Source organism: Chanodichthys erythropterus, chromosome 9, assembly GCF_024489055.1.
Source record: "Chanodichthys erythropterus isolate Z2021 chromosome 9, ASM2448905v1, whole genome shotgun sequence".
NCBI lineage: Eukaryota > Metazoa > Chordata > Actinopteri > Cypriniformes > Xenocyprididae > Chanodichthys > Chanodichthys erythropterus.
Window position 1 is genome coordinate 3819087 of NC_090229.1, and position 26828 is coordinate 3845914.

The 26828-nt window shown below is 33.4% G+C and overlaps 1 protein-coding gene across 9 annotated transcripts in view; it reads right to left on the minus strand.

Annotated features, from left to right (window-relative positions):
- Positions 1–225: 225 nt before the first annotated feature.
- pi4kab (phosphatidylinositol 4-kinase, catalytic, alpha b) overlaps positions 226–26828 on the minus strand; it is a 62488-nt gene continuing 35885 nt past the window's right edge. For 5 of the 9 annotated variants that reach the window (XM_067394285.1, XM_067394280.1, XM_067394287.1 and 2 more), the window contains 27 exons: positions 24815–24829; positions 24544–24636; positions 22876–23032; positions 22612–22739; positions 22383–22541; positions 19784–19935; positions 19549–19656; positions 19347–19474; positions 17040–17198; positions 16220–16299; positions 14492–14691; positions 14230–14320; positions 11492–11659; positions 11342–11395; positions 10846–10966; positions 10646–10775; positions 8974–9044; positions 8810–8882; positions 8353–8423; positions 8079–8185; positions 7762–7866; positions 7296–7421; positions 5542–5662; positions 5307–5466; positions 5138–5227; positions 4755–4838; positions 226–383 (listed from right to left, as the gene is read on the minus strand). In XM_067394285.1, coding sequence (XP_067250386.1) covers positions 332–383; positions 4755–4838; positions 5138–5227; positions 5307–5466; positions 5542–5662; positions 7296–7421; positions 7762–7866; positions 8079–8185; positions 8353–8423; positions 8810–8882; positions 8974–9044; positions 10646–10775; positions 10846–10966; positions 11342–11395; positions 11492–11659; positions 14230–14320; positions 14492–14691; positions 16220–16299; positions 17040–17198; positions 19347–19474; positions 19549–19656; positions 19784–19935; positions 22383–22541; positions 22612–22739; positions 22876–23032; positions 24544–24636; positions 24815–24829 — 3003 coding nt within the window. In that variant the 3' untranslated portion in view covers positions 226–331. Of the gene's footprint in view, positions 384–4754; positions 4839–5137; positions 5228–5306; positions 5467–5541; positions 5663–7295; positions 7422–7761; positions 7867–8078; positions 8186–8352; positions 8424–8809; positions 8883–8973; positions 9045–10645; positions 10776–10845; positions 10967–11341; positions 11396–11491; positions 11660–14229; positions 14321–14481; positions 14692–16219; positions 16300–17039; positions 17199–19346; positions 19475–19548; positions 19657–19783; positions 19936–22382; positions 22542–22611; positions 22740–22875; positions 23033–24543; positions 24637–24814; positions 24830–26828 lie in introns of those variants that run through there. The other 4 variants (XM_067394284.1, XM_067394283.1, XR_010895929.1 and 1 more) reach the window with 3 other exon arrangements.

Genomic DNA, 26828 nt, shown 5'->3' on the forward strand with positions numbered 1-26828 from the left:
GTTAATTTATCACCTCTAAGATGTGACGTTTGTCTCTAGTCCACATCTGCTGTAACAACGACATGATTTGCCAGGAAATTATTAAAGGCCACAAACAAAATCACTCAAAATGGCACGAAATTGACTTTAAAATCAAGTATAACTGAAATCATCATGCAGCAGAAAGTCTTGTGAGTCTCATAAGTGCTGATATAAGTGCGTATGAATCCATGCAAACTCATGTCAGGTGTATAAAGTGCAGAAACACACCAGACTGTGACTGTGACAGTGAGAGGAGAACACACACACACACACACACACACACACACACACACACAGGTTTCTCTGGCCTTCAGTACGGGATCTGGTTCTGATAGTACTGGATCATGTCATACGTTTTGCTCCTGGAACAAATGAAAAACATTTCATGTAATTCATATATGATTCTTTTAAGTATCACATGCAATGCAATTAGCACATGAGTGATGTGTGTATATCTGTACATTAAGGGGGTAATGAGGAGACCTGAGGCTTCTCTTTGTCAGGACACACATATTTAAATCACAGAATGTAGTGAGACTTCCACCACAAATCAGCACAATGCCAAATGATTTAGTCTCATTATAACAGCGGAAACAACTTCAAACACTCTCATTTATGGTCATACCATTACATTGAACAAACATTGTTCTTTTGTAAAATAAAGCAAACAAACAGGAAGCCGCTTTCTGCCGTCCTGGTATCCTTTCGGTGAAGTTTGTGGAGCGTGTCACAAAAATTAAGCAAAACTGTGTATATATGCTACTAGCATGCTCTGAAGTGTGCATCTGAACCGAAAACTGTAAATGCTGCCTTTGGAGGACACAAGTTAAGGTAGGAAGGCATTAAGGCACATCCGAATCTACACTTCGTGTTTCCTTAGATACCTTCATCTGATCGATTTTTGAAAGAAGCATAGATGTATGCTTCACTGCCTTTGATATCCCACAATTCTGTGCTATCCATTCTGTGAAAGTTGAGCTAGAAAAATAAAGATGACATCCGAAAGTTGTGTTTGCTGGTTTGCTGGTCGGTTTGTCTGTAAATGTACGTTTTTGATCAACATTTCCACTTTTGATGTCATTTCTAGCGAGTAATGACTACTATAGTTATTAAATATTTGTTTAGTTCTCACCAAAGCTCGTGCTGTTAGATCACTGAACTCTGAAATCAGTCTCGTGAGGTGCCTTCATGCACAAACGCTGCCTTACAAGTCATTGCCTAGGTGCTCAGATGCAGCCTTGTTTTGGGTCGGTGCGTAGAATCAGGATTGCCAGGTTTTTACAACAAACCCCGCCCAATTGCTACTCAAATTTGCATTCTGGAAGGGTAAAATCTGCTTTTTAGTGGGGTTCCCCTGGTTAAATATCATGCTATTTGGGGTCGATTAAACCCACGGACATGAAAAACAGAATGCGTTTTCTGCCGTCCCAGTTTCCTTTCCGTGAAGTTTGTGGAGCGCGTCACAAAAATTCACTGAAACTCAGCATATAGTAGGCTATTAACAAGCTCTTGTGTGCATCTGAACACTTAGCTGTGTTCAAAATCAACCCTTATACCCTTGTTCACTATTCCCTATATTACTCTACTTGAAGGTAGACTTGTGCTGATATTCGGTAATGCGATAAATCGCGATAATGAATATGCACGTTATTGTAATCGCCGGCGCTCCAGAATACCGTAAATAATAATTTACCCATGAATCGTATAAAATGCACAACACCGCTGTATTCTGCGTCAAAAGGACACGCGCTCAGATGTAAACAATCCCAACGTGCACGAGAAGCACATGGCGGAACCAGTGAAGGAGACGAGCTGAATGAAAGTGCGCGTTCACTCTCTGACATCAGAGGGCGCTGATGGAACAGCAGAAATGCAGCGGTTACCACGGAAACCGTGCAAACAAAGCAACTGCGCTGGTGAAGTTTTTAAAATGCTTCAAACAGCCATTCATTTTTTTGTAATCTCAGTGTTGTTCATCACAGCACCAAATACTGAATACTTAAAAAAGACTTAAAAGGATATTTATTTTCAAACCTAAACATTTTTATATTTTAATCTGGACTACAACATTCCCTAATGATTAGAAATGTTCTGATTATTTGTTATTGTTCAGTAAAACTTTGAAAACATACAGCTTCATTAGTTAACATGTTAATTCATTATCACTAAACTGACAATAAAATACTTAAAAATAAAATATAAAAATAAATAAAAATAAAAATACTATTAATTATTATTAATTAATGTTAATTTCTTAGTTACTATTTAATAACATTACTAAAATCAAAATAACTTATTTAATGGACCTGAGATAAAACTAACAATGATCAGTTGTGTTTCTAAACAAAAAATAACACTTTCTGTAACAAATGTAGCTATTGCTCAATCTTAGTTAATGCATTAAATAGAGTAAAGTGTTATCTGTTGTTCTTTATAGCCTAATTCTTTTGCATTTTAATCTGTTTGAAAATTTCAGAGTTGTTTTTGTTTTATTACAAAAAGAGTTCTTAAACCTGTTAAACTGACAAAAATGTTTTTGCAACTTATTTTAATATCGTGATAATACCGTATACCGTGATAAAAGCTTAATCAATTAATCGCAACATGAAAATTTGATACCGTCACATGCCTACTTGAAGGATTGAATGAAAACGAGTGAGTGAATTTGGACACTGAGTGCCGTTTTTGCATTGTTTGTCCCTGCTGTTTAAATAATCATTCGAATGCATTTAAATAACGAATGAGCACTCATTATCGTCCACTACGGTTTCGGACGCCACTACAAATGGCTGTCCGCTCAAACAGCGCCCTATTAAGTTACAGGGGGCGATTTCAGACTCAACCCCTTGTTTTGGGACAGATTTTTATGCTCCTTTTCCTATTGTGGCGGTTACTAAACACAGTTGCATTACCACACGTGCCACAGTCTTCTGACTGTATGCACCGAATCGTGACATCTGTACCATGACCGCTCGGGGGATGTTTAGGGGTGTATCAGTACACGTATTCGTTACACCCCTAAACAATAAACAACCGTTTCGGTACAGGGCTTTCGGTTCGGTGCACGTGTGCACTTACATTGCAACATTAAGGCCTCCTATTATTCAAAACTCTGCATTTTGTTACTTTCGTTTTAAGTGTCATCCTTAAAATTCTGTCCACGAAATCGCAAAATTCAAACAGAAAGTGTCGTTTTGATGCGCTTTGATGTGGCGTGATCTCTGTACAGGCGCTTCAGTTCAACCGGCGCGGAGCGTGAGTGAACGCGATCATCTCTTCCTCCTTAAAAGACTACTAGTTACAGATAGGAATGGGTGATACCACTCATTTTGTTTTCGATATGATACAGATACTTTCAAGGCCAATATCGCTGATATCGATACCGATACGATACCTCTAATATGAACTTAAAGATTGCAACATTTATTCAATTATTGAATTACTAAGAGTAAAATGGGTTATGATACCCACTTAACATTATATTAGATTATATTTTTGTTTGCACATGGTTAAAATGTTTACTTGGTATGGAAAATCTACAAATAAGCCTACTATATGCCTAGCTGAACTATGGTCACTGTAGTAATGGTTCATTTTCATAAGGGACTGCCATTGACAGGATGTTGCACCCATTAAATTAAACATTTGTATTCTGACAGAACATCAATATGAACTTTTAAAGTTCATTTTAAATAAATGTAGGCTAATTGCACAAACTATGTAGGCTATTTCATTTTGTTTATTGTGAAATAAAAAATAATAATATTATATTTTTTCTGTGTTCTGTTAAGCATTGTTCTGGGCTGCGTTTCCCAAAAGCATCAATGATTTCTTACCTTACTAAACGCAGCCCTACAGCTGTTTGAATGTAGTGTCGGTAGTGAGCGAACGCTCTGTGATCGATTGGTTCTGACTTGCAGCATTTGTGTGTTCAGATGAGCAGGAAAATACTTTTACTACAAATTATTCACTTACATAGGTTATTTGTCCAATCCAATGCATATTTTATGCATTAAATTCATTGTTAAACAAAATCACTGGTTAAAAAAAAAAAAAAAAAAAACACACCTTAGTATCGATATTTTAATTTGAGTATCGATACTTTCAATACTCAACGTCAGCATCGATATATCAATACTTTATATCGATCTCTAGTTGCAGAATAAACATGAATGAACTGATCTAAAGGTATGTTGAAAGATACAGTACAACTTTCTGAAACGTATAATAATATCTCGTGTTATCGCTTATTTTGTGTTTCAACGGCAGAAAGTCAATAAAACAGATCGTAAACAATGTCATTTACCTCAGAAAAGCCATTCAGTGTCCACAGCCTGTTAGTTCGCCAGAGAAATGAACTCTTTTGCTCAATATATGCACTGTATTAGCCAATATATTCATTATATTTGACTTAATCTGTTTTGATCATTTAATGTATGTTTAAATGAATCTGTTTTGATGGTTGTGCAGCATAAAATTTGTTGTTTGAGTGTTGATTATTTTATCTAAAAATAAAAAGCGATTGAATTTAGGCTAATAGTTTGGGCTCAGTTGTTAACCTTTAATATTATAGAAGCATACATTTTTTTATCCTTATGACACCTTGTTATAATTTAATTGAATATATTTAAAGACAAACATTTGTTCAGTAAACCACTGTTTCAAAACAGTTTTGTGTATCGTTACACCCCTACTGTACATTCAGTGTGTTTGTGTGTGTGTGAGACACTGACCTGCTGCTCAGGAAGCAGTTCTGAATGACTTTGATGATAAAAGCCGCTGCTTCCTTCTCACTCACTCCAGGGTTAAAACGCTGCCTACAACACAAGATTCACTTCAGATCGTCACACAACAAACCAAAGCATGCATGTTCTCCTGCTGTTCCTGTTCAAGCGTCTCTGGAGATGTTCTTGACATCTATGATGATGCATTCGTAATAATCCTCAAATTTATAACTGTGTTCAAGTGTTCATAACAACAAATACACGTTAATGTATATTGATTTGTGTTTCAATTTAAAAAAATGGTTCTTCCATAGCTTGATTTATCATTTTTCCAATATAAATCTGACATTTGCATGTACTTAAAAACTCCACTGAAGTTGCTTTAAACTCACTTGAGCAGTTTGATGGTCTGACCGCGGAAGCAGGGCAATCCTGTATCCAACATCAGCGTAACCAAGGCAACCACAGCATCCATGTACGGCCTAGAGTGCAACAGAGATCATTCAGTTCCTCAGTTTCTAACAGACACATTAAAATACATAATTCACACACACATCTCACCTGACGGCCAGGTATCCGCGCACACACATCTCCATGAACCACTTAAAGGGCGTGGCCTCCATCTTCCCGCCCATGATCATCACCATCTCGTCCGTCAGTTTGATGTCCGGCTCCCAGCCCAGATTCCCGCCCGGAGAACTCTCAAACATGAAGCCGAAGTCTGAGGAGCGAACGCACACGTTAGAAACACGCGTGATGAACACAGAACAGAGCTTTATGATGGTTTGAGTCACACCGATGTGGATGAGGTGTCCCTGTCTGTCCAGCATGATGTTCCCGTTGTGTCTGTCCTTGATCTGCAGCAGGAAGAGCAGCAGACTGTACGCAGCCATGCTCCTGATGAAGTTATACCTCGCCTGCAGGAGACACGAGAGAGAGACGGAGCAAAAACAACCACTGAAAACTGTTTCACAACTCCATCCTTCACAGCCGGGTTTGCTTCGGATAAAAGCAAATGCATTAAAGTAAATGTATAACCATATTTGAAGGCTGCCTAGCCCTAAGTTTAGTTTTAAAAACTTATTTTAATTGATGGGCACTCCTAATATTAAATAAATATTAAATAACATTATATAGATTAAAAAAAGCCATTTTTCAGGGTTCTTACTCTTTTTAACTAGAGAATCTGCATGACTTTTACAGTCATTGTTGATTTATTGGATAAGAATTAAGAATAAGATTTTTTTTACTCAATTTCTACAGTACCTGATCAAATATGTTACATATAAAACAATTATTTTAATTTACATGACTTTTCCAGGCCTAGAAAAAAAAAACTTTCACACTTTCAAAATCCTGGATCTCCAAAAATAAAAAAAATAATAAATAATTAAGTATATACACAAAATACATGAAAAGAAACAGGAAAAAAAAGAAAAATATAAAATTGCAAATATATAGTTTTTTAGTTGTTTAAGCTTATAAAAAAAGAAATACATTAAAATAAGACATTAATAAATTAAGGAATACATTAAAAAAGAAAATAAATAGATTTTTGGTTAAGTTCATAAAAAAAGAAATAATTACTTTGAAATAATAAGTAATTATTTCTTTTTATGAACAAATAAAAATAATTTATTTTCTTAATTTAATTAATTATTTATTATTTTAATTTAATTAATTTTAGCTCAAAAATAAATAAAAATAAGAAATAATTAAATTTATTATTTTAATTTAATTGATTTTAGCTCACAAAAAGAAATAAATTAAGAATTAAATTAAGCAATAAATTAAAATAGGATATAAATAGTTTTTTAATAAAAAAGAAATACATTAAAATAAGAAATAAATTAAAACACAATAATTTGCTTTTTAGTTGTTTAAGCCCATAAAAAAGAAATAAATTTAAAATAAGAAATTAATAGCTTTTTAGTTGGTTTAAGCTCATTAAAAATTTTAATACATTAAAATAAGAGATAAATTAAAATAAGAAATCATTTAAAATAGCAAATAGTTGTTTAAGCCAATAAAAAAGAAATACATTAAAATAAGAAATAAATTAAGTTTTAGCTCATACAAAAGAAATAAATTAAACTAAAAATAATTAAATTAAGGAATACATTAAAATACAAAAATTGATTTTTGGTTAAGTTCATAAAAAAGAAATAATTACTTTAAAATAATATGTAATTATTTATTTTTATGAACAAATAAAAATAATTTATTATTTTAATTTAATTAATTTTAGCTCATAAAAAGAAATAAATTGAAAAAATAAATAATTAAATTAAGCAATAAATTAAAATAGGACATAAATAGCTTTTTAGTTGTTTAAGCCAATAAAAAAAGAAATACATTAAAATAAGAAATAAATTAAAAGAAAATAAATAGCCTTTTAGTTGTTTTAGCTCATTTTAAAGTGTGTTTTGTCTGATTTTAAATCCTCATGCAGAAGTTTCCTGACGCCCTCTAGTGGACGCTGGACTCCTGGTTGAGAAACACTGACATCAACAGTGTTCAATAAAAACAAGAGACTGAGGCTTTTCTCACCTTCTGGAAGGCCAGAGTGGATTCGTCTCCGTACTGGTTACGGAAATAATCGTACATCCCGAAATCTGTCTGTCGTCCCAGCTGATCTCTGGACTTACAGTCTGGGATGCACTCGATGACGCCACACTGCGGGACGAACACAGGACGGTTACACCAAAAACTAAATTTATCCATATAAAAAAAATTAAACATTATTTACATTTTTATTTTAAAATAAAATTTTGAATAATTTATGAATTTATTGATTTTTTATTATTTTTAAATAAAAGTTTTAAATAAAATTGAAGTAAACATAAAATAAAAATACAATTTTAAAATAAAAACCTTTATAATAATAAAAAAAAAATAAACATTTAAAATAAATTAAAAGCATATAAAATACAAAATGAACATTAATGTATATATTTTTTTAATTAAAAAAATAAATAAAAAAAAAAAAAAAATGGAATAAAATAAAATGGCTCACCCCTGGTGCCGTCGCTACCACCCTATAAGGAAAAACAAACAGGTCGAGTCCCACCAGCTGGAAGATGTTCTTAAACAGACCGATGATCTGCAAAGCCAACATGTCCTGGAGGAAGAAATTAGAAAAAGGACTAAACCAAACCTTTTCCACTTAATTACATCTGTTAAATGTGCTTTAAACAAAATGCATATTTAAATTCAATGCATTTGTTAATGTTTTCGAAAAATTGTCAACATCGGTTGATTTATATTACATACATGTTTCTGTTTATAAGGGACAAAAACAAAGCACATGAGACGTCAATGTGAAACTGATACCTGTCTGCAGTCGTCTCCAACTTTAAAGATGGCTGCCTGCCAGCAGATCTTCTGAGCGTCTTCTCCGCTTTGAGCTTCATCCAGTGAGTCCGAGCGACACAATAAACCTAAAACACACAAGAGAGTGTAAAACTAGATGTGTTCGAGCGCTTAAAAGGCACCGCAATCCCTCAGACTTTCATCTTAAAATGTCTAAAATTATTATTATTATTATTATGCTATGCATTCGTGATTAATCATCTACTTGCATACGTATTTGATGGTTTTTGCATACCCTCCTTCTCGAGTTCACTCACTCCACAGCGTTTCACCTTGAATTTGGCCAGGTATGGTGCTTTTGCAGCACTGAGAGAGAAAACACAGAGTCACGTGATTATATTGTGCATCTAAACCCCATCAAATGCGCTTCCAAAGCATGAGATTGATGAACCAACAGCATCATGAGAGAGAGATGCTGAGAGAGATCCGGAGCTGAAGTTCAGATATGCTAATGAGCGTTTGGTTTCTGACCAATCACAACAGACTGGGCCATCTGACCAATCAGAGCAGAGCGGGGTTTAGAGAGACCAAATCCTTGATCGAACTGTTTCAGGCACTGTGAGAAAAGAGCTGATGCTGCAGTGGATATTATGAGAAAGTGACCTTGGATGCATGTATATCTGTTTCAGGAGACCTAAAGCAAAATTATGAAGCTTTAAAATAGCATAATATGGGCGCTTGTTTGATTGTACCTTTGCATTGGCGTTCCAGATTTGTAGTCAATGTCTAGGACTATGGCCTCAGGGTTACTGGGCAGATAACAGCCTGAGAAACATCAAATGAACGGTTTAGTCACTAAAAGTGGTTGTAATATCAGCCAAGAACAATGTGATCTGATGATGAGAGATATTCAAACCTGGCTGGACTTTGATATCGGACAGGGCTCTCAGACACGCTCTCTTCCGCTCGTCACCTTTAGGAATGGGCCTGAAATATGGAGAAGATCTCAGCTCCAAACATGAGACAGAAAATGGACAAAGCGCCATCTTGAGACTAAAACAAGAGGTGCGTTCAGTGACTTCAGATGTGTTTTCAAAATCAAAAGACTCATAAAAGAATTATAAAAACAAACAAAAAATTACATAAAACCCACATAACTCTTATAAAAATCAATAGAATTGATCTTTAAAGGTGCAATATGTAATATTTTCTGTCCGCTAGAGATCTATTCGAAACAAAGGCGTAGTTTGATGACACCAAGTTTGAGAGTGGAATCTTGGGACATGTGGTCTTCACCTCAACAGACGGTGCAAAATAATCAGGATTGGACTCGGGAAGAAATCATGTTCATGGATGTGATTATTAACGTTACTGTAGTGTGAAGCAGAGCAGGAGCGAGTGTTGTGGAGCTGAACGAGGAGCTGGAGCGATTGATCAACACACACCTCACGAGCAGCAGGACTTCACTGACACAGTCGCCGACGCCGCTTCCGCTTTTCCGGTCATGAGTATGAGGTAACGCAGCTCTGTTTATCATATTAGATACATTTGAGAGTGTTGAAAATGATGTTATAACGTTACTGTGTGTGTTCGCTCGGCGGCTGCTGTGAGACACTGTTACACACTGCAGTAAGATCGATCCATTTTACAATATCATATTAAATGCTGGATGATTGTGTCGATAAATTGTGTGCAATTAATTTTAAAACGTATTTTATGATGGAGAAAATGCTGTATTACTGTTGCTAAAAATAAAGCTGCATCTGATTATGCTATGTTAGCTACTTCACAAAATAGTGTTTTTCTCTGAGGCATGGTAAAGCATGAGACTCGCAAAAAATCAAGAAAATTAGATTTAAACAATAAGACTAAACGTGTTGAACTATATAACAATAATTTGTTTTCTGTCTATAAATATATCAAAACAGTTGTTCCCTTGTCTATTAAAACATGTAAATATTAAAGCGTCTTTGGTGTTTCCATGGTTTCTACAAAATAAACCGGAAACCGAGGGTAACGCGGGTATGACGCAATTGACAGCCTTGGGTAAAATTGCAATTTTCTCACGATTTACAAATAGTTGCAAACATTTGGGATATTGTAAGTACTCAAGTGAACAAAATATATAACTCTGGCCTAGTGGTTTTTGGATATTTTACTGCAAAATTCTTACATATTGCACCTTTAAGTCCTAATTTGGTGTTCCTGGTCAAAAAAGACCAACCTATTAAATTGCTTATAAATCATCAAATATTGGATTTAATCTTTTTATCAACTTGTTTTCTTTCAGTTAGCACAGGTTTTGTATTTCTTTTTGGAACTGATTGATAAAGTTGATAAAAAATGTTTAATCAAGTATTTAGCAATAACATAGACAACCAGAGATTTATAAGCATTTTTTATAGATGTGTCATTTTTGACCTGGGAACACCACAGTTGTAACAACATGGGGGGGAAATCCCAAAAAAGTGATCATTATACCCTGTGTGAGCGAAGCCAGTAAGTTTTAGTCCAATATGATAACATAAACTAGTATTTCTCTGGGAAAAAAATCATGTTTGAATCAAAATGAACCAGGTTTCTATTACTTTATAATGGCTGAGACATTGGTGATCTTGTTGAAGAAGTCAAACTCGCGCTGGTAGAAGTCTTTAGCTGGACCCGAGAGAGAGCCGATGATCTCTTCAACCAAATGCTCCAGAAGCTCCCCGATGTCAGCTGGAAAACACAGAACGAACATCACTGAGGAGCTCTATCCATTTATCTGAGGATGATGAAGATGGCTTACGGTCTTTCTGGTGCCCCTCCTCGTCTGTGTAGATGTTGGTCTTCATGTTCCAGATGAACTGATGTGCCAGAAGCTGAGACTTCTGTGCCGCCCACAGGATGTATTCTCTCACGTACCCCATCTACACACACACACACGGTATTACAAGTGCACTCAACATGTCAGAGAGAGAAAATGCAATATATGTCATGCATATACTACATATGATTTATAATTTTGCAAAATATTAAAACGATGCATGCAACTTCATTTATACCCTTACAAATCTAACTTTGCACATGCAAATCGGGGTTTAGAGAGTTCGAATCCTCGAACGAACCATTTCAGACACCAAGAAAAGAGCTGATGCTGCAGTGGATATTATGAGAAAATTAAAGTGTTTTTTGACTTGTATGCATGTAAATCTATTCTAGGAGAATCCAAAACAAAATTAGGAGTCTTTAAAATAGCATAATAGGGGCACTTTAACTTTTTTAATTTCATACACACACTATACCTTGTCGTAACGGAGAGCCTGAACAATTTGTGGGATGTAAAACAGAATAGCATCCTGTTGAATGAGAGTAAAATATACATTAATAAAGACACTCAGAATGCCCAAGATAAAGCACTGTATGGAGTGATGATGATGATGATGATGGCGTACAGGAGGGAAGGAGCGCAGGACTTTGACGGCGTACTGCGCGGTCAGAGGATGTGGCGGATACATGCTTGAGAAATACGACAAGCCCGTCGGAGGGTCAGCTGGAGCCCAACACAAGATGTGACTCAACTCCGGAGAATCAGCATCAATCGTGTGCCACGTCACCAAGAACTGCAGCGGGAAACACACACGTTCACAGTTACGAGACACAAAATCACATAAATCAAATGCTGTTCCTGTACGAGGCAGAAACTGAAGGAACTGGCAGGATTTTTGAGGGGAAACAATGTTTATGAGCAGTGAATGAATAACATGTCCATGAACTTTTATTGTTTTCAACAGCAAGATTTTAGGTTAAAATTTATATGAATGCATAAGGGAAAAGTGTTTAGTTCAAGTCCTGCAACAAGGGGTTTGTGATATATATCATCTACGATAATAACGTAAATGTTGCTTTAACGACGTGCAATCTGAAATTATGTCTCTCACTTTACTAAATCACACCTAGAGATTGCATACATATATTAAGTGACTTACATTTTAGACACAATATTGTCTGTTTTTGATCTATTTAGCCACAAAAATATGTGTTTTATTACTGAATAAACAAATCAGTTGAATGAATGATTGAATGACTCACTCATTAAGAGACAAATGCTTCATTCCTGAATCAACCGTTTGAATGAATCAGTTGAATCTCAATGACTCACTCATTAACAGTGGCTTGCTGCCACCTACTGGCAGTTTTAATTTCACATTTAAAGTATCTTTGCATTTTTTAAATCATTTCAAAATATCAATATTCAACATTTTATGTTTAAAACATTAATTATGCATTTGTAACTGCAGTATAAATGCATTCATATCCCTCTGATCTGTATTACATTTACATTTATGCATTTGGCAGACGCTTTTATCCAAAGCGACTTACATTGCATTATACTATACATTTGTATCCGAGTATGTGCAATCCCTGGGATCGAACCTTGACTTTGGCATTGCTAGTGCCACACTCTAACCACTGAGCTACAGGAAAGCTATTAAACAGTCTGTGTAGTGTGTCTAAATGCCACTTCAGACGCAGCTTCTGTTTTCTTTGCATTGCAAATTTATTTATCGGTTAAATGTACGAATTTGACAAAAGATGATGCAGGTAAAAGGTAAAATGGCCCAAAAAGGTAAAAATTTATTTAAACTTAGTAGAAATGATCATTTCTGTCACTGCTGCGAACTGACCACCACACAGAGTGTGAAAAATATCAAAAACTTTAGGAGTCAGCTGTCCACGGCAGTCCTAAACCTGCCAAGGTACCAATGCAATAAACACTCTTATCAAAATATTGTCTAAATACTGTTATCGAGAAAATCCCAGAAAGATTTTTGTCAATATCGCACACCCGTACCTGCATGTGCCCAAATATTCTGAATTTTAATCACTTTTTTTATCTTAAGTAGTTCATCTTAATATATTTCAGAAATATCCAGAGGACAAAAACTCCAGGAAACAGACTGTGAAAACAAAACAGTTCCCAAATACGTTCCTGGAGCCTCCCCAACACTGCACATTTTGCATGTCTCCTTTGTCTGACACACTCATTTCAGGTCTTGAAGTCTTGTCTAATGAGTCGATGATCTGAATCAGGTGTGTTTGATTAAGGAGACATGGAAAACATGCGGCGTTGGGAAGGCTCCAGGAACATGTTTGGGAACTGAACAAAATGTAGTTCTGTACCTCAATGTCAAATTAAATTAAATGGTGCCTACACAGCAAAATCCCAGAGTTAATTCAACTCTGCTCAGAGTACATATGGTCTCTCTCTAAATAGTGTTAAAATAACACTGAAGCAGAGTTAAAGTAATGGGTCCTTGGGGTCCAGCTGACCCCGCTGGCATTTTCCTTCATTTTCACACAAACACACACAGTCAATATTGAGCCTCTATTGACCTCTATTGGAAAGTTTTGGCCATTGCACCATAATTCTTTAACTATAACCCATGAACTTTTTCCACAAACCTCTAGATGGTAGTATTCTATCCCTACCACATGGAGCAATGTCCAAATACAATTTAGATTTAATTAAGTTCATCATTAAAGGTTTTTTTTTATTAAAAATCAATTTTTCATAAGCCAATTTATGACATGGTTAAGTAATTGTTCAGTAAATAGGTAAAAAAATACAAAATATCCACAAAAACACAGCATAAATGCATAGATGAGAAGTCAAAAAAAAATGATATATAGTTTATCATATAAAAAATTTATATTTCCTTATGCAATCGCTCTGTAAACGTTTGGGGTCTATCTGACCCCGAGGGACAAAATCGTCGGTACAACAAAGGGACCATTAAGGGTTAATGAGATAATTAAGCAATTAATTAAGTGATGACTGTGCATTAGTGATGAACACCTGCTGTTAACAAGCAGAATCACTGAAGTGCACAATGTGCATACTATTCACCCTATCCGCCCTAAATAGTACTGAAAATTACTAACGTCACATACCATTTAGGATGGATAGCATGCACATTGAGACGCAGGCAAGAACTACAACTGACTTCAGTCACAGCCTTATTAATTGCTTAATTATCTCATTAACTTTAACTCTGCTTCAGTGTTACTTTAACACTATTTAGAGAGGGACGAAATGTACTCTGAGCAGAGTTGATTTTACTGTGTAACCGACTAAGGTCTATTACTCGTTCATTTCATCATTAGGTTCTGTTGGGATCTGGATGTTCACCTTCACAGCCTCAGGAACGTCACTGACCGCTCCCGGATCCAACCGAACCAAGCGGGTCACTTCTGAGAAGATGGCTTCAGTGTTCTTGAACCTGTAAATAGAGTACTGCATTCATTCTTGTAGCTCAAACAGCAGCACATGGTGCTAGAAATGCCAAAATCATGGGTTTGATTTTCAGGGAATGCGTAATTGGATAAATCTAGACCTTGAGTGCAATGCGAGTCATCGAATGCATAAAATATAAATGCCTACAGTCAGTCACCTGGCTGGCAGCTGTAGGGCGAGATACGGCGCGATGCTCCACGCCAGATTAACATTGTCCTTCCACTGTTTCTCAGTCAGGCTGATGTACTTTGACCTCCAGTTGGCGATGCTGGTTTCCACAGACTGTTCGGCTGATATCTGGAGCTCCTGGCTGCCCAGAGGATTGTACCAGGTGGTCAGACGCTCCACCTCACTGGCCTATCAACGAATGAAATAAATCATGTGCTCATTTGGTTTAATCATATACTAAGCACATACTCCTTGAAGTCTCCTACGTCGCCTACGTATACTAACCCCTAAAAGTACACTAGCAGTAAAAAGTTTGGGAACATTACTATTTTTAATGTTTTTGAACAAAGTCTCTTCTGCTCATTAAGGCTGCATTTATTTCATAATAAATACAGAAAAAACAGTAATATTGTGAAATATTATTACAATTTAAAATTGTAATAGTTTTCTATTTTAATATACTTTAAAATATAATTTATTTTATGTCATCAAAGCTGAATTTTCAGCATCATTACTCCAGTCTTCAGTGTCACATGATCCTTCAGAAATCATTCTAATATGAATTTATTATCAATGTTGGAAACAGTTGTGTTGATTAATATTTTTTTGATGAACAGCATTTATTCAAAATATAAATCTTTACTATCACTTATCAATTTAACACATCCATGCTGAATAAAAGTATTAATTTCTTTCAAAAAAAAAAGAAAGAAAAAAATTACTGACCTCAAACTTTTGAACGGTAGTGTATATTGTTACAAAAGATTTCTATTTTAAATAAATGCTGATATTTTTAAACTTTTTATTCATCAAAGAATCCCGAAAAAGTATCACAGGTTATAAAATAAGCAGCACAACTGTTTCCAACATTGATAATAAATCATCATATTAGAATGATTTCTGAAGGATCATGTGACACTGAAGACTGGAGTAATGATGCTGAAAATTCAGCTTTGATCACAGGAATAAATTATATTTTAAAGTATATTAAAATAGAAAACTTTAATTTTAAATTGTAATAATATTTCACAATATTACTGTTTCTTCTGCTCATTAAGGCTTCATTTATTTCATAATAAATACAGAAAAGACTTCGTTCCCAAATGTTCCCAAACTTTTGACTGGTAGTGTATATCCTCTTTCTGAAAAGAAAAAGTACATACTTTTGTGTTTGTAGCAAAAAAGACATACTATCATGTCATAAAATTGCGTTTTTAATAGATGCTTTTGCATAGTTACATGCATCCTGTCACCGTAAACTGGCCTGTTAATCATCTCGTCACATTGGCACATCCACCATGTTTGTAGTTTAACACTTTTTATTCGTGTTTGTAGTTCTGAACTGAATCCTCCTCCAAAGTGCATGGGCAATATTAGTCATTATATATATATATATATATATATATATATATATATATATATATATATATATATATATATATATATATATATATATATATATATATATATATAAAATGGCTAAATTACCAAATTTGTCACTACACCAGATCTGCACTGAAAATCTACCTAAAATAGTAGTACGCTTTTCAACATACTATGCTTCGGGACACACTTATTCTAATCTCACATACTATTTAGGATGGATAGTGCACACACTGGGATGCAGGAATGATATCGCGACCAGTATTTAGACTAAAGACACACATATTAATCTTGGTCAGTTTTAATAATCCGATAACTGATGCTATAATCTCACCAGCAGGGCCAGCAGCAGCGTTCGGCGCTTCATGAAGTATTTGTGCAGCTGTGTTCCTCTGTTCGTCTTCTTTGACAGACCTACAAGACCCGAGAATTTAACATGATGAAGAAGGATTGTGACCTCATCTGTCATACACACACAAAAAAACATGTGTACACTAACAGTCTAAAGTTTGGACACACATAACTGCTCATAATCTTAAAACTCCTTCTGATCTAAAGGCTTCTGCTTAGTTTTGTAGACATTTATTTATATGTTCATCAATTTATTATTAATCTAACATGTGGACAATAGGGAAGTTGAGCTTCAATTCATCCCTATAGTGCCGTATATCCGAGTGAAACGCTTCTCAAACAAGAACAAATGTAGGGCGGGGCTTGATTTTGTCTGTGGGGAATTGATTGGATGGTGGTGGTTTGCTATTGGTGGATCTCATGTGAGTGACAGGTTGCCCCGCCCTCATCATCAGAGAAGAGAAAAGATGCTGCAAGAGGGAGGAGAAGATATTCTGATTCAAGATTACGAGAAACATGAATTAAAACAAATGATGTGAACGGATAAATCATTTATAATAAATACTGCAATATTCCATAAAGGCAAGAATTGTCAAATTTGACTGTGTGAAGTTTGACTGGTAGTGTATTTTATGTGGTTTAAAGATAAAGAGATAGACAATGATGCTACAACAACAACAACAACATGAGGGAGAGAGAGAAAAAAACCCTTAAGAAAAAGAGAAGGACTGGCACAGCAGACCCATTGAGCTGTGATGCAGTTTCCAATCCATTCCCTCTGTAAAAAGAAATGGGGCGAGGACCTGATTTTTTGGAGAGTGTGGAGACGCCGCTGGACAACGGGTATGTGTTGATCCAGCCCTGACCGGCCTGTTGTCTGGAGCCCACAGCCGCGTCCAGACTGCTCCTGGAGTCCGTCACCGCCATCACAGACAGACTGTTCACAGACACGTCCTGAGGATCTGACGTCACACACATCAACACTGTCATTACCACTCAATATATACACAAACAAAAATTCTTACTGACCCCAAATTTAGTTTTTAAGTCTCTTCTGCTCACCAAGGCTCCATTTATTTGATCAAAAATAGTCAAATCAGTAATATTGTGAAATATTATTATTAGGGCTATTATTAACGGTGCAATATGCAGTAAAATATCCAAAAACCACTAGGCCAGTGTTATACATTTTGTTCACTTGAGTACTTACAATATCCCAAATGTTTGCAGCTATTTGTAAATAGTGAGAAAATGGAAATTTTATCCAAGGCTCCCGGATGTGTGAGGAGTCGCCTGTCAATGGCGTCATCCCCGCGTTATCCTCGGTTTCCGGGTTATTTTGTAGAAACCATGGAAACACCAAAGATGCTTTAATATTTACATGTTTTAATAGACAAGGGAACAACTGTTTGATATATTTATAGACAGAAAACTAATTATTGTTATATAGCTCAACATGTTTAGTCTTATTGTTTAAATCTAATTTTCTTCAGTCTCATGCTTTACCACGCCTCAGAGAAAAACACTATTTTGTGAAGCTAACATAGCATAATCAGATTTAGCTTTATTTTTAGTAACAGTAATACAGCATTTTCTCCATCATACAATACATTTTAAAATTAATTGCATGCCATATATCAACACAATCATCCAGCATTTAATATGATATTGTAAAATGGATCGATCTTACTGCAGTGTGTAACAGTGTCTCACAGCAGCCGCCGTTATAACATCATTTTCAACACTCTCAAATGTATCTAATATGATAAACAGAGCTGCGTTTCCTCATACTCATGACCGGTAAAGCGGAAGCAGCGCCGGCGACTGTGTCATAATAAAAGTCCCGCTGCTCGTGAGGCGTGTGTTGATCAATCGCTCCAGCTCCTCGTTCAGCTCCACAACACTCACTCCTGCTCTGCTTCACACTACAGTAACGTTAATAATCACATCCATGAACATGATTTCTTCCCGAGTCATATCCCTATTGTTTCCACCGGCTATGAAGTGAAGACCACACGTCCCAAGATTCCTCGCTCAAACTTGGCGTCAAACTACGCCTTTGTTTTGAATAGGCCTCTAGCGGACAGAAAATATTACATATTGCACCTTTAACGCATACCTACATAGATGTCTGAACATGAAGAAGGGCAACAGCTCACTGTGTGATAAAGCTTATTGAAGCAGCCATATGCCCCGAAAAGTCAAGATATTGAGGAAAAAATGCCCCTGTATAGTTTTTGTCTCATATTTATATCATGATATTGTTAAAGCAATATCACACTAGTGCCGTTTTTGTCCTGAATATCATGAGTGCAAATGTGATACTGATTTTATACAACAGTTCAATAAATAAGAAGTTAATATTGTGTTATATTTTACGTACAATATTGTCTGCTTTTGCACAATTTTGCCAATGAAAATATGACCTATAAAGCCAATCAGTTTTAGCGAATCAATTGGTTGAATCAATGATTCAATGATCCATTTATAAAGAGCCTTTTACTTCATTCCTGAATGAATCGAGTGAATGAATGATTCAATGACTCACTCATTTAGACATTTACCGCCACCTACTGCCAGTTGTAGTTTTTGATTTAGAGTATCATTTCATAAAAAAATAATTATTTTTTATTAATAAAATATTAAATATTAAATTAAAAAATAAATAAATAAATAGTGTTTTTTTATATTAATAAAATAAAGGGATAGTTCACCCAAAAATCATTTACTTTTGAATCAAATAAAATATTTTTATTTTGTCTATTTGATGCTTTTCTCATTTAACACAATAATGACATTAAATGATCTTTTAGGGGTAATCTCTCAGTCAAATTCGATGTGCGATTAATTATATTAATAATTTAGATTAATTTTAATCGCTTGACAGCCCTAATTATTACACATTTAAATTAAAATTGTTTTCTATGTGAATATATAGTAAAGTGTAATTTATTTCTGTGATCAAAGCTGAATTTTCACAGTGTCACATGATCCTTCAGGATGATTTGCTGCTCAAGAAACATTTATGATTATTATCAGTGTTGAAAACAGTTAATATGTTTGTGGATTTGACCTGAAGATCGTTCATATGAACGTCAGTGTTTGGTTACCTGGTGGGACGAGCTGAATGGCTGTGAGATATTTCTTATCCGACAGCAGACACGCGTAGAACTTGATCATGATGCTGATGTCTTCACGCAGGCGTTTCTCGGGCTGAGTGGGGAATCGTGGGGCCACACTGAAAAACACACACCAAACACATTCAGTCTGAAAGAGAAATCATATTCCCCCTGCTGGTGTTGATGTTCATACCTGAAGTAATCAAAAGCTGTGGAATAGATCTTCTCTCTCAGGACGTTACGGATGGTGGCGTTGGTCACAACATCAGCATGCAGAAGAGTGAGACCAAGAGTCAGGAGCCTAAAACACAATTACAACAGTACCACATGTTACTCATGTGTTCATACTGCACATTCAGATATAAGCTAATAACAGTTTATTGTGTAAATGCTGTAAAACTTTCTCATTAATGTGTTTGAATCATCACCTGAATCGGGGTCCTATAGCGGCTACATGACGGTTCAGGCAGCTCTTGGGTCCGCCGACGCTGATGGACAGCGCCCTCTGCAGGAGAAAGGTGAAGATCTCCACCTGATCCGCACTGCAGTACTTGGCGATCTCAAATCTCTGCACTAGAAACTAAACACACACACAGAAATACAACAATCACTCATGCAAGGAGAGATATGATATGTTTTCAAAATGAAATAGTCGACGGCATACTAAACAGTAGCTACGCTGTATACTGCCTACTGTTTTATAAAAATAGTATATAAACAGTGGTACACTACACTTTTGTCATGTCCACATTACATTATCATCTTTTATTTCATTTTTGTGTTTTTGCATTTGAATGTTTGATTAAATAAGGAGATTGAGCAGTTTAGAGCTGGATGATACATTTACATTTGACAGTGATATAAACCAGTTGAGGTTTGCTATTTAGTACATATTGCTTTATGATCAAACCAAAAAATTAAAATAAAATAAATAAAAGTAAAATAAATAAAATGTGGTAAAATAGTAATTAATCTATTAAATACAGAAGATAAAATTACATTAAAATAAATAAAATAATGTAATGTAACTTAAAAGAAACTATAACAGTTAAACAGTTTATAAAATGCGTGTTTAAATTTTAGGATGGGGGTCCTTCATGCGAGGACGAGTGAGAAAGTCTAGAAAAAAAATTGTAAAAAATCTAAATAAATAAATAAATATAAAATATAATGAGCAAACTAAAATAAATAAATGAATTATTTAATTATTAAAATAGTAATATTAATGTAATTAAGCTAGATTAATAAATAAATAATAAATGTAATAAATAAATAAAATATAAACAATAAATATATTAAATATAATATAATAAGCAAACTAAAATAAATAAATGAATTAAGCTAAATTAAAATACAAAATAACTAAATAATATAATATAATACAATAAATATATTAAATATAATATAGTATAATAATATGATATAATAAGCAAACTAAAATTAATTAATTAAACTAAATTAAAATAAACTAAATTAAATTAAAAATTAAATTAAGCTAGAATAAAACTAAAAAATACAAAATAACAAAATAAAAATAATATAATATAATACAATATAATAATATAGTATAATATAATAAGCAAAATAAATTTAAATTTAAATTAATTAAGCTAGATTAAAAATAAAAATAACTTAATACAATATAATAAATATATTGAATATAGTATAATATAATAAGAAAACTAAAATAAATAAATGAATTAAGCTCAATTAAAATAAATCAAATAAATTAAATTAAAATACAAAATAACTAAAATATAATACAATAAATATATTAAATATAATATAATATAATACAATAAATATATTAAATATAATATAATATAATACAATAAATATAATATAATATAATATAATATAATATAATATAATATAATATAATATAATATAATATGCAAACTAAAATAAATGAATGAATTAAGTGATTAACAAACAAATAATGTTTTTAACAGTTCATTCCTAGAGTTATTAAAGAAAAAATAATAAATTTAACTTAAAACAAACAATTTTAGGTGTATAAAATGGGTGTTTATAAAAGAGAGATGAAAAAGAAGTTTAATTAAGATAATTAAAAATAAAAAATAACTTAATAATATAATAAAATATAATATATTAAATATAATAAAATATAATATAATAAGCAAACTAAAATAACTAAACGAATTAAGCTAAATTCAAATAAATTAAATTAAAATACAACATAACTAAAATATAATACAATAAATATATTAAATATAATACAATAAATATATATAATATAATATAATATAATATAATATAATATAATATAATATAATATAATATAATATAATATAATATAATATAATATAATATAAGCAAACTAAACTAAATAAATGAATTAAGTGATTAACAAACAAATAATGCATTTAACAGTACATTCCTAGAGTTATTAGAGAAAAAATATAATAATTTAACTTAAACAATTTTTAGGTGTATGAAATGGGTGTTTATAAAAGAGAGATGAAAAAGAAGTTTTAGGTTGGAATCCCTCATAGGAGGATGTGTGAGAAAATCTAGAAAAAAATAAAATAAAAATTATTAAAATAGTCATTAATCTATTAAATGAATTAAGCTAGATTAAAATAATAAAAAAATAATAATATAAATAAATAAACATTAAAATGAATTAATGCATTCAACAGAACATTACTATTGTGAATAGAAAAAATAATAATGCAACTTAATAGAAACTAATTTTTTTATTTATAATATTAATCTTTTTATATATTTGGTGTGTATAAAAGATAGATGCCTTTTACATGCAAGGATGATCATATTTGGGGGTCCTTAGCATCTAAAGACTGAAAACAACCTTAGTGTGCAAACCAAAGCCAAGGAACGAAAAACATTTGATATTGATTATTGGAGAAAAAATTCAAAGTTTTAGGAGCCAGTTCTCCTCTAGCTTTCCAGCTAAAATATATTGCAACAATGTGAAAAGCACTATATAAATAAAACTGACTTGACACACTGTATGCACACTATATAAACAGTAAGAGTACAGACCTCAATCCAGAGTGAATGCGGTGTGACGTTGGGTGGACGAGGCAGCGGCTGACTCTCTTCTGAAGCGGCTAACGGATCGGCCTCCGACTCCGTCTCCGAGAACAAGCCCATCTTCAGCTTGACGGTCATCTGCCAGGCGTCCGCCATCTCACGCATGAACTGCACACACACGTCATGAACACCGTGTTTTCACAGCATGTGTTACAGCTGTTACAGTGATGACAGTTACCTGGACTTCAGCTCCACTGCGAGCTGCCAGCAGCCATTCCCAGCAGGCGATGGCCGTCTCCATGCCCTGCTCCGTGAACATCTTCAGAGGAGACGAGCAGAGGTGATGCAGCAGCTGAAGATCGCAGTCTGAGACAGACGATTGTGTGTCACTCAAACCTGATCTGCACTGGACACGGAGGGTGTGTGTGTGTGTGTGTGTGTGTGTGTGTGTGTGTGTGTGTGTGTGTGTGTGTGTGTGTGTGTGTGTGTGTGTGTGTGCTACCTTTACTGCTGATGAACAGCGCGGTCATCTTAAACATGTTCTGCATGAAGGCGTCCGAGTCTTTGGCGTCCAGAGCGTTGCTCATCTGAGAGATCATCAGTTTGCTGAGGTTCGACTCGCTGTGCGTCGCCTCGGCAAAATGCAGCATCCCGGCAACCTCAACACACACACACACACACACACTCAAATGATGCACTCTTGCTTTACGGACACAAAATCATATTTCACCCCAAAAACAAAGTGGAAGGTTCGAAAATGGAGCCTTTTTAAATACTATTTAATATTTATGACAATAAAGTGCATTTTCCTCATAATGCAACAATATTCTCATTACTGTAATGTGTCTGGATGTTTTCATTTTGAGTTTGTAATTCTCATTATTTTCAGTGGGGATTATCGTTAGATTCTCATCCAATCCTAACAATATTTTTTATGTAAAATCTGCATAAATTAAGCACTACAACAAAAACTACTATAATGCATAAAGGCTTCAAGGCAAAATATAATATATTATTTAAATTGAAGAATAAGAATGAGAAGTTTTTTCTTTGTTTCAGTAGTGAGAATTTGGAGTAAAGCTGTGCTTAATTGCCATAATTATGTCACTGCAAATAAATGAATAAAAAAAATATTTTAAAAATTAAAATAAATAAACTTTCTTTATAGAAAATGAGAAGTTATTTCTTTATTTAAATTTCTGAAAAAAAAAAAATATCAATGCAAATAAATAAAAATAAGTTAATGAATTAAATTATAATTAAATAAAATTAAAATAAATAAAAAATTAAATAATTATATTTTTGCCTTTTCGTTCTAAAAATAAGAAGAATATTTTATTTCTTTATTTAAATTTTCTGTGAATAAATTGTCACAATGCAAAAAAACAAATAAATAAATAAATTAATTAATTAAATTTAAATAAATTAAATAAAAAATAAAAATTTAAATCAAAATACAAAATTGAATACATATATTTTTGTCCCTTTTGGTCCTAAAATAGACTTTCTTTATGGAAAATAATACGAATATGTTATTTCTCATTTCTTTATTTTAATTTTCTATGAAAAAATAATTATGACACAATGCAAATAACTAAAAATGAATTAGTTAATTAATCAGTTTTTTAAATAAATTAATAAGTATATTAAAATTTAAAAATTTAAATTTGGTCCTAACAATAGACTTTCTATATGGAAAATAATAAGAATATGTTTTTTTTTTTAATTTTCTGTGAAAAAACAAATTAAATTAAATTAACTGAAGAAAAGAAATTAATTAAATTAAAATTAAAATGCAAAATAAATAAATAAATACATTTTTGTCCCCTTTGGGCCTAAAAATAGACGTTCTTTATGAAAAATAATAAGAATATGTTATTTTTTATTTATTTATTTTAATTTACAGTGAAAAAAACAATTGTCACAATGCAAATAATTAAATTAAATTAAATTAAATTAAATTAAATTAAATTAAATTAAATTAAATTAAATTAAATTAAATTAAATTAAATTAAAATTAAATTAAATTAATATATTTTTGTCCCCTTTGGTCCTAAAAATAGACATTCTTTAAATAAAATAAAAAGATTTAAATTTTCTGTGAAAAATGAGCTGGAAATATGTTCCTGTCATGAGATTCACTCATAAACACCTCATTAAATGCGTTTACCTCTCCGGTGTAACGGTTCCGCAGGTTGAGTGACGCCATGAAGTTGGAGTAATCCTTCTTCACACAGGTGGGCCGCTCCGTCAGCTGGGTAACCTGGAGATGATGGAAACTGATTTAGTCTCTCACAGTTAAAAACATCCCCATGTAAATAAAGCATCAGGCGTCCTGTGAGGTGCAGCAGCAGGACTGACCGCTCGACCGCTATGATGAAAACATAATATACTGTAGGTATATAAATGAAACATGAGTTAAAGCAACTGAAAGCACTGACCTGAGGAAAAGCTGCCTGGGGCGAGGGGGAGGGACACACGGCAGGCCACACCCACCAAACCCAGGACCAACCAATCACAGCACACACACACAGATGAGTTATCAGCCCAGCGGGTTAGCAGAGACGTAATGATGTAACGGCACAAATAAAGACAATGACAAAACAACCAAATGATACGCAGACATGCTGCAAAATTATATCAGAGCTCATACCATGCAACAAAAAAACAAATACAACAAAGACCAAATTAACATAATATGAAAACAACAGTGCTAATGAATAATTATGAAGTGTCACTGCAGGAATAATCAATTTATGCAGTTGAAAAGTTAGATGGGAGTATTACATTTTGATTAGATCCGGTCAGACACATCAGGTTAGTTTTAAAGGGTTAGGATTAATTCAGTCATTAATTACTCACCCTCATGTCGAGTCATATACCTCTCGGATTTCATAAAAAATATCTTAATTTGTGTTCTGAAGATGAACGAAGGTCTTACAGGTGTGGAACGACATGAGGAGAGTAATAAATTCATTTCTGGGTGAACTAAGTGTGAAAAGTCATTAATGTAACACTCTTCCCAATTCACACGGTTTCAGTTCATATGATTAATGTTTTTAATGCATTATAGTCCACATTAAGGTCAAATATGCAGTGTATTGTGGGATACAGTACCTCATACAGTGTTATATACTGAATACTAATGTACCAGAGGACTCACCAACCTAAATGTTTTTAAAAGAAGTTTCATCTGCTCACCAAGGCTACATTTATTTAATAAAAAATACAGTAAAATCAGTAATATTGTGAAATATTATTACAATTTAAAATAACTGTGTACTATTTAAATATATTTGAAAATGTAATTTATATCCAGTGATCAAAGCTGAATTTTCAGCATCATTACTCCAGCCTTCAGTGTCACATGATCCTTCAGAAATCATTCTAATATGATGATTTGCTGCTCAAGAAACATTTATGATTATTTTCAATGTTGAAAACAGTTGTGTACTTTTTTTTTTCAGGATTCCTTGATGAATAGAAAGTTCAAAAGAACAGCATTTATCTGAAACACAAAGCTTCTTTAGCATTATACACTACCGTTCAAAAGTTTGGGGTCAGTAAGAATTTTTATTTTTATTTTTTTGAAAAGAAATGAAAGAAATTAATACTTTTATTCAGCAAGGATGCATTAAATCAATCAAAAGTGGCAGTAAAGACATTTATAATGTTACAAAAGATTAGATTTCAGATAAACACTGTTCTTTTGAACTTTCTATTTATCAAATAATCCTGAAAAAAATCTGTGCACAATAAATGTTTCTTGAGCAGCAGATCAGCATATTGGAATGATTTCTGAAGGATCATGTGACACTGAAGACTGGAGTAATGATGCTGAAAATTCAGCTTTGATCACAGGAATAAATTACTTTGTGAAATATATTCAAATAGAAAACAGTTATTTTAAATTGTAATAATATTTCACAATATTACTGTTTTTACTGTATTTTTAATTAAATAAATGTAGCCTTGGTGAGCAGACGAAACTTCTTTTAAAAACATTAAAAATCTTAGTGGTTCCAAACTTTTGGACTGTACTGCACAAAAGCAGAAGCTGCACAATATATGGAGATTACAACGCGTAGTTTTACTATGCATATCCTCATCTGCATATCATTTGCATATGCATATTCATCCACGCGAACCATTGAAATCGCGAAACACTTATGACGTAAAGAATCCTCATTTACTGAAATCATGTGACTTTGGCAGTTTAATACACGCTCTGAACCACTGATTCGAATCAAAAGATTCGTAAAGCTTCATGAAGCAGTGTTTTGAAATCGCCCATCACTAGATATTGTTGCATAAAGTCATTATTTTGTTCTTTTTGGTGCACAAAAAGTATTCTCGTCACTTCGTAACATTAAGGTTGAACCACTGTAGTCACATGACTGTTTTGTTTTTAGTAGCTTTCTGGGAACTGAAAGTCTTAATTATCTTACTGTCAAT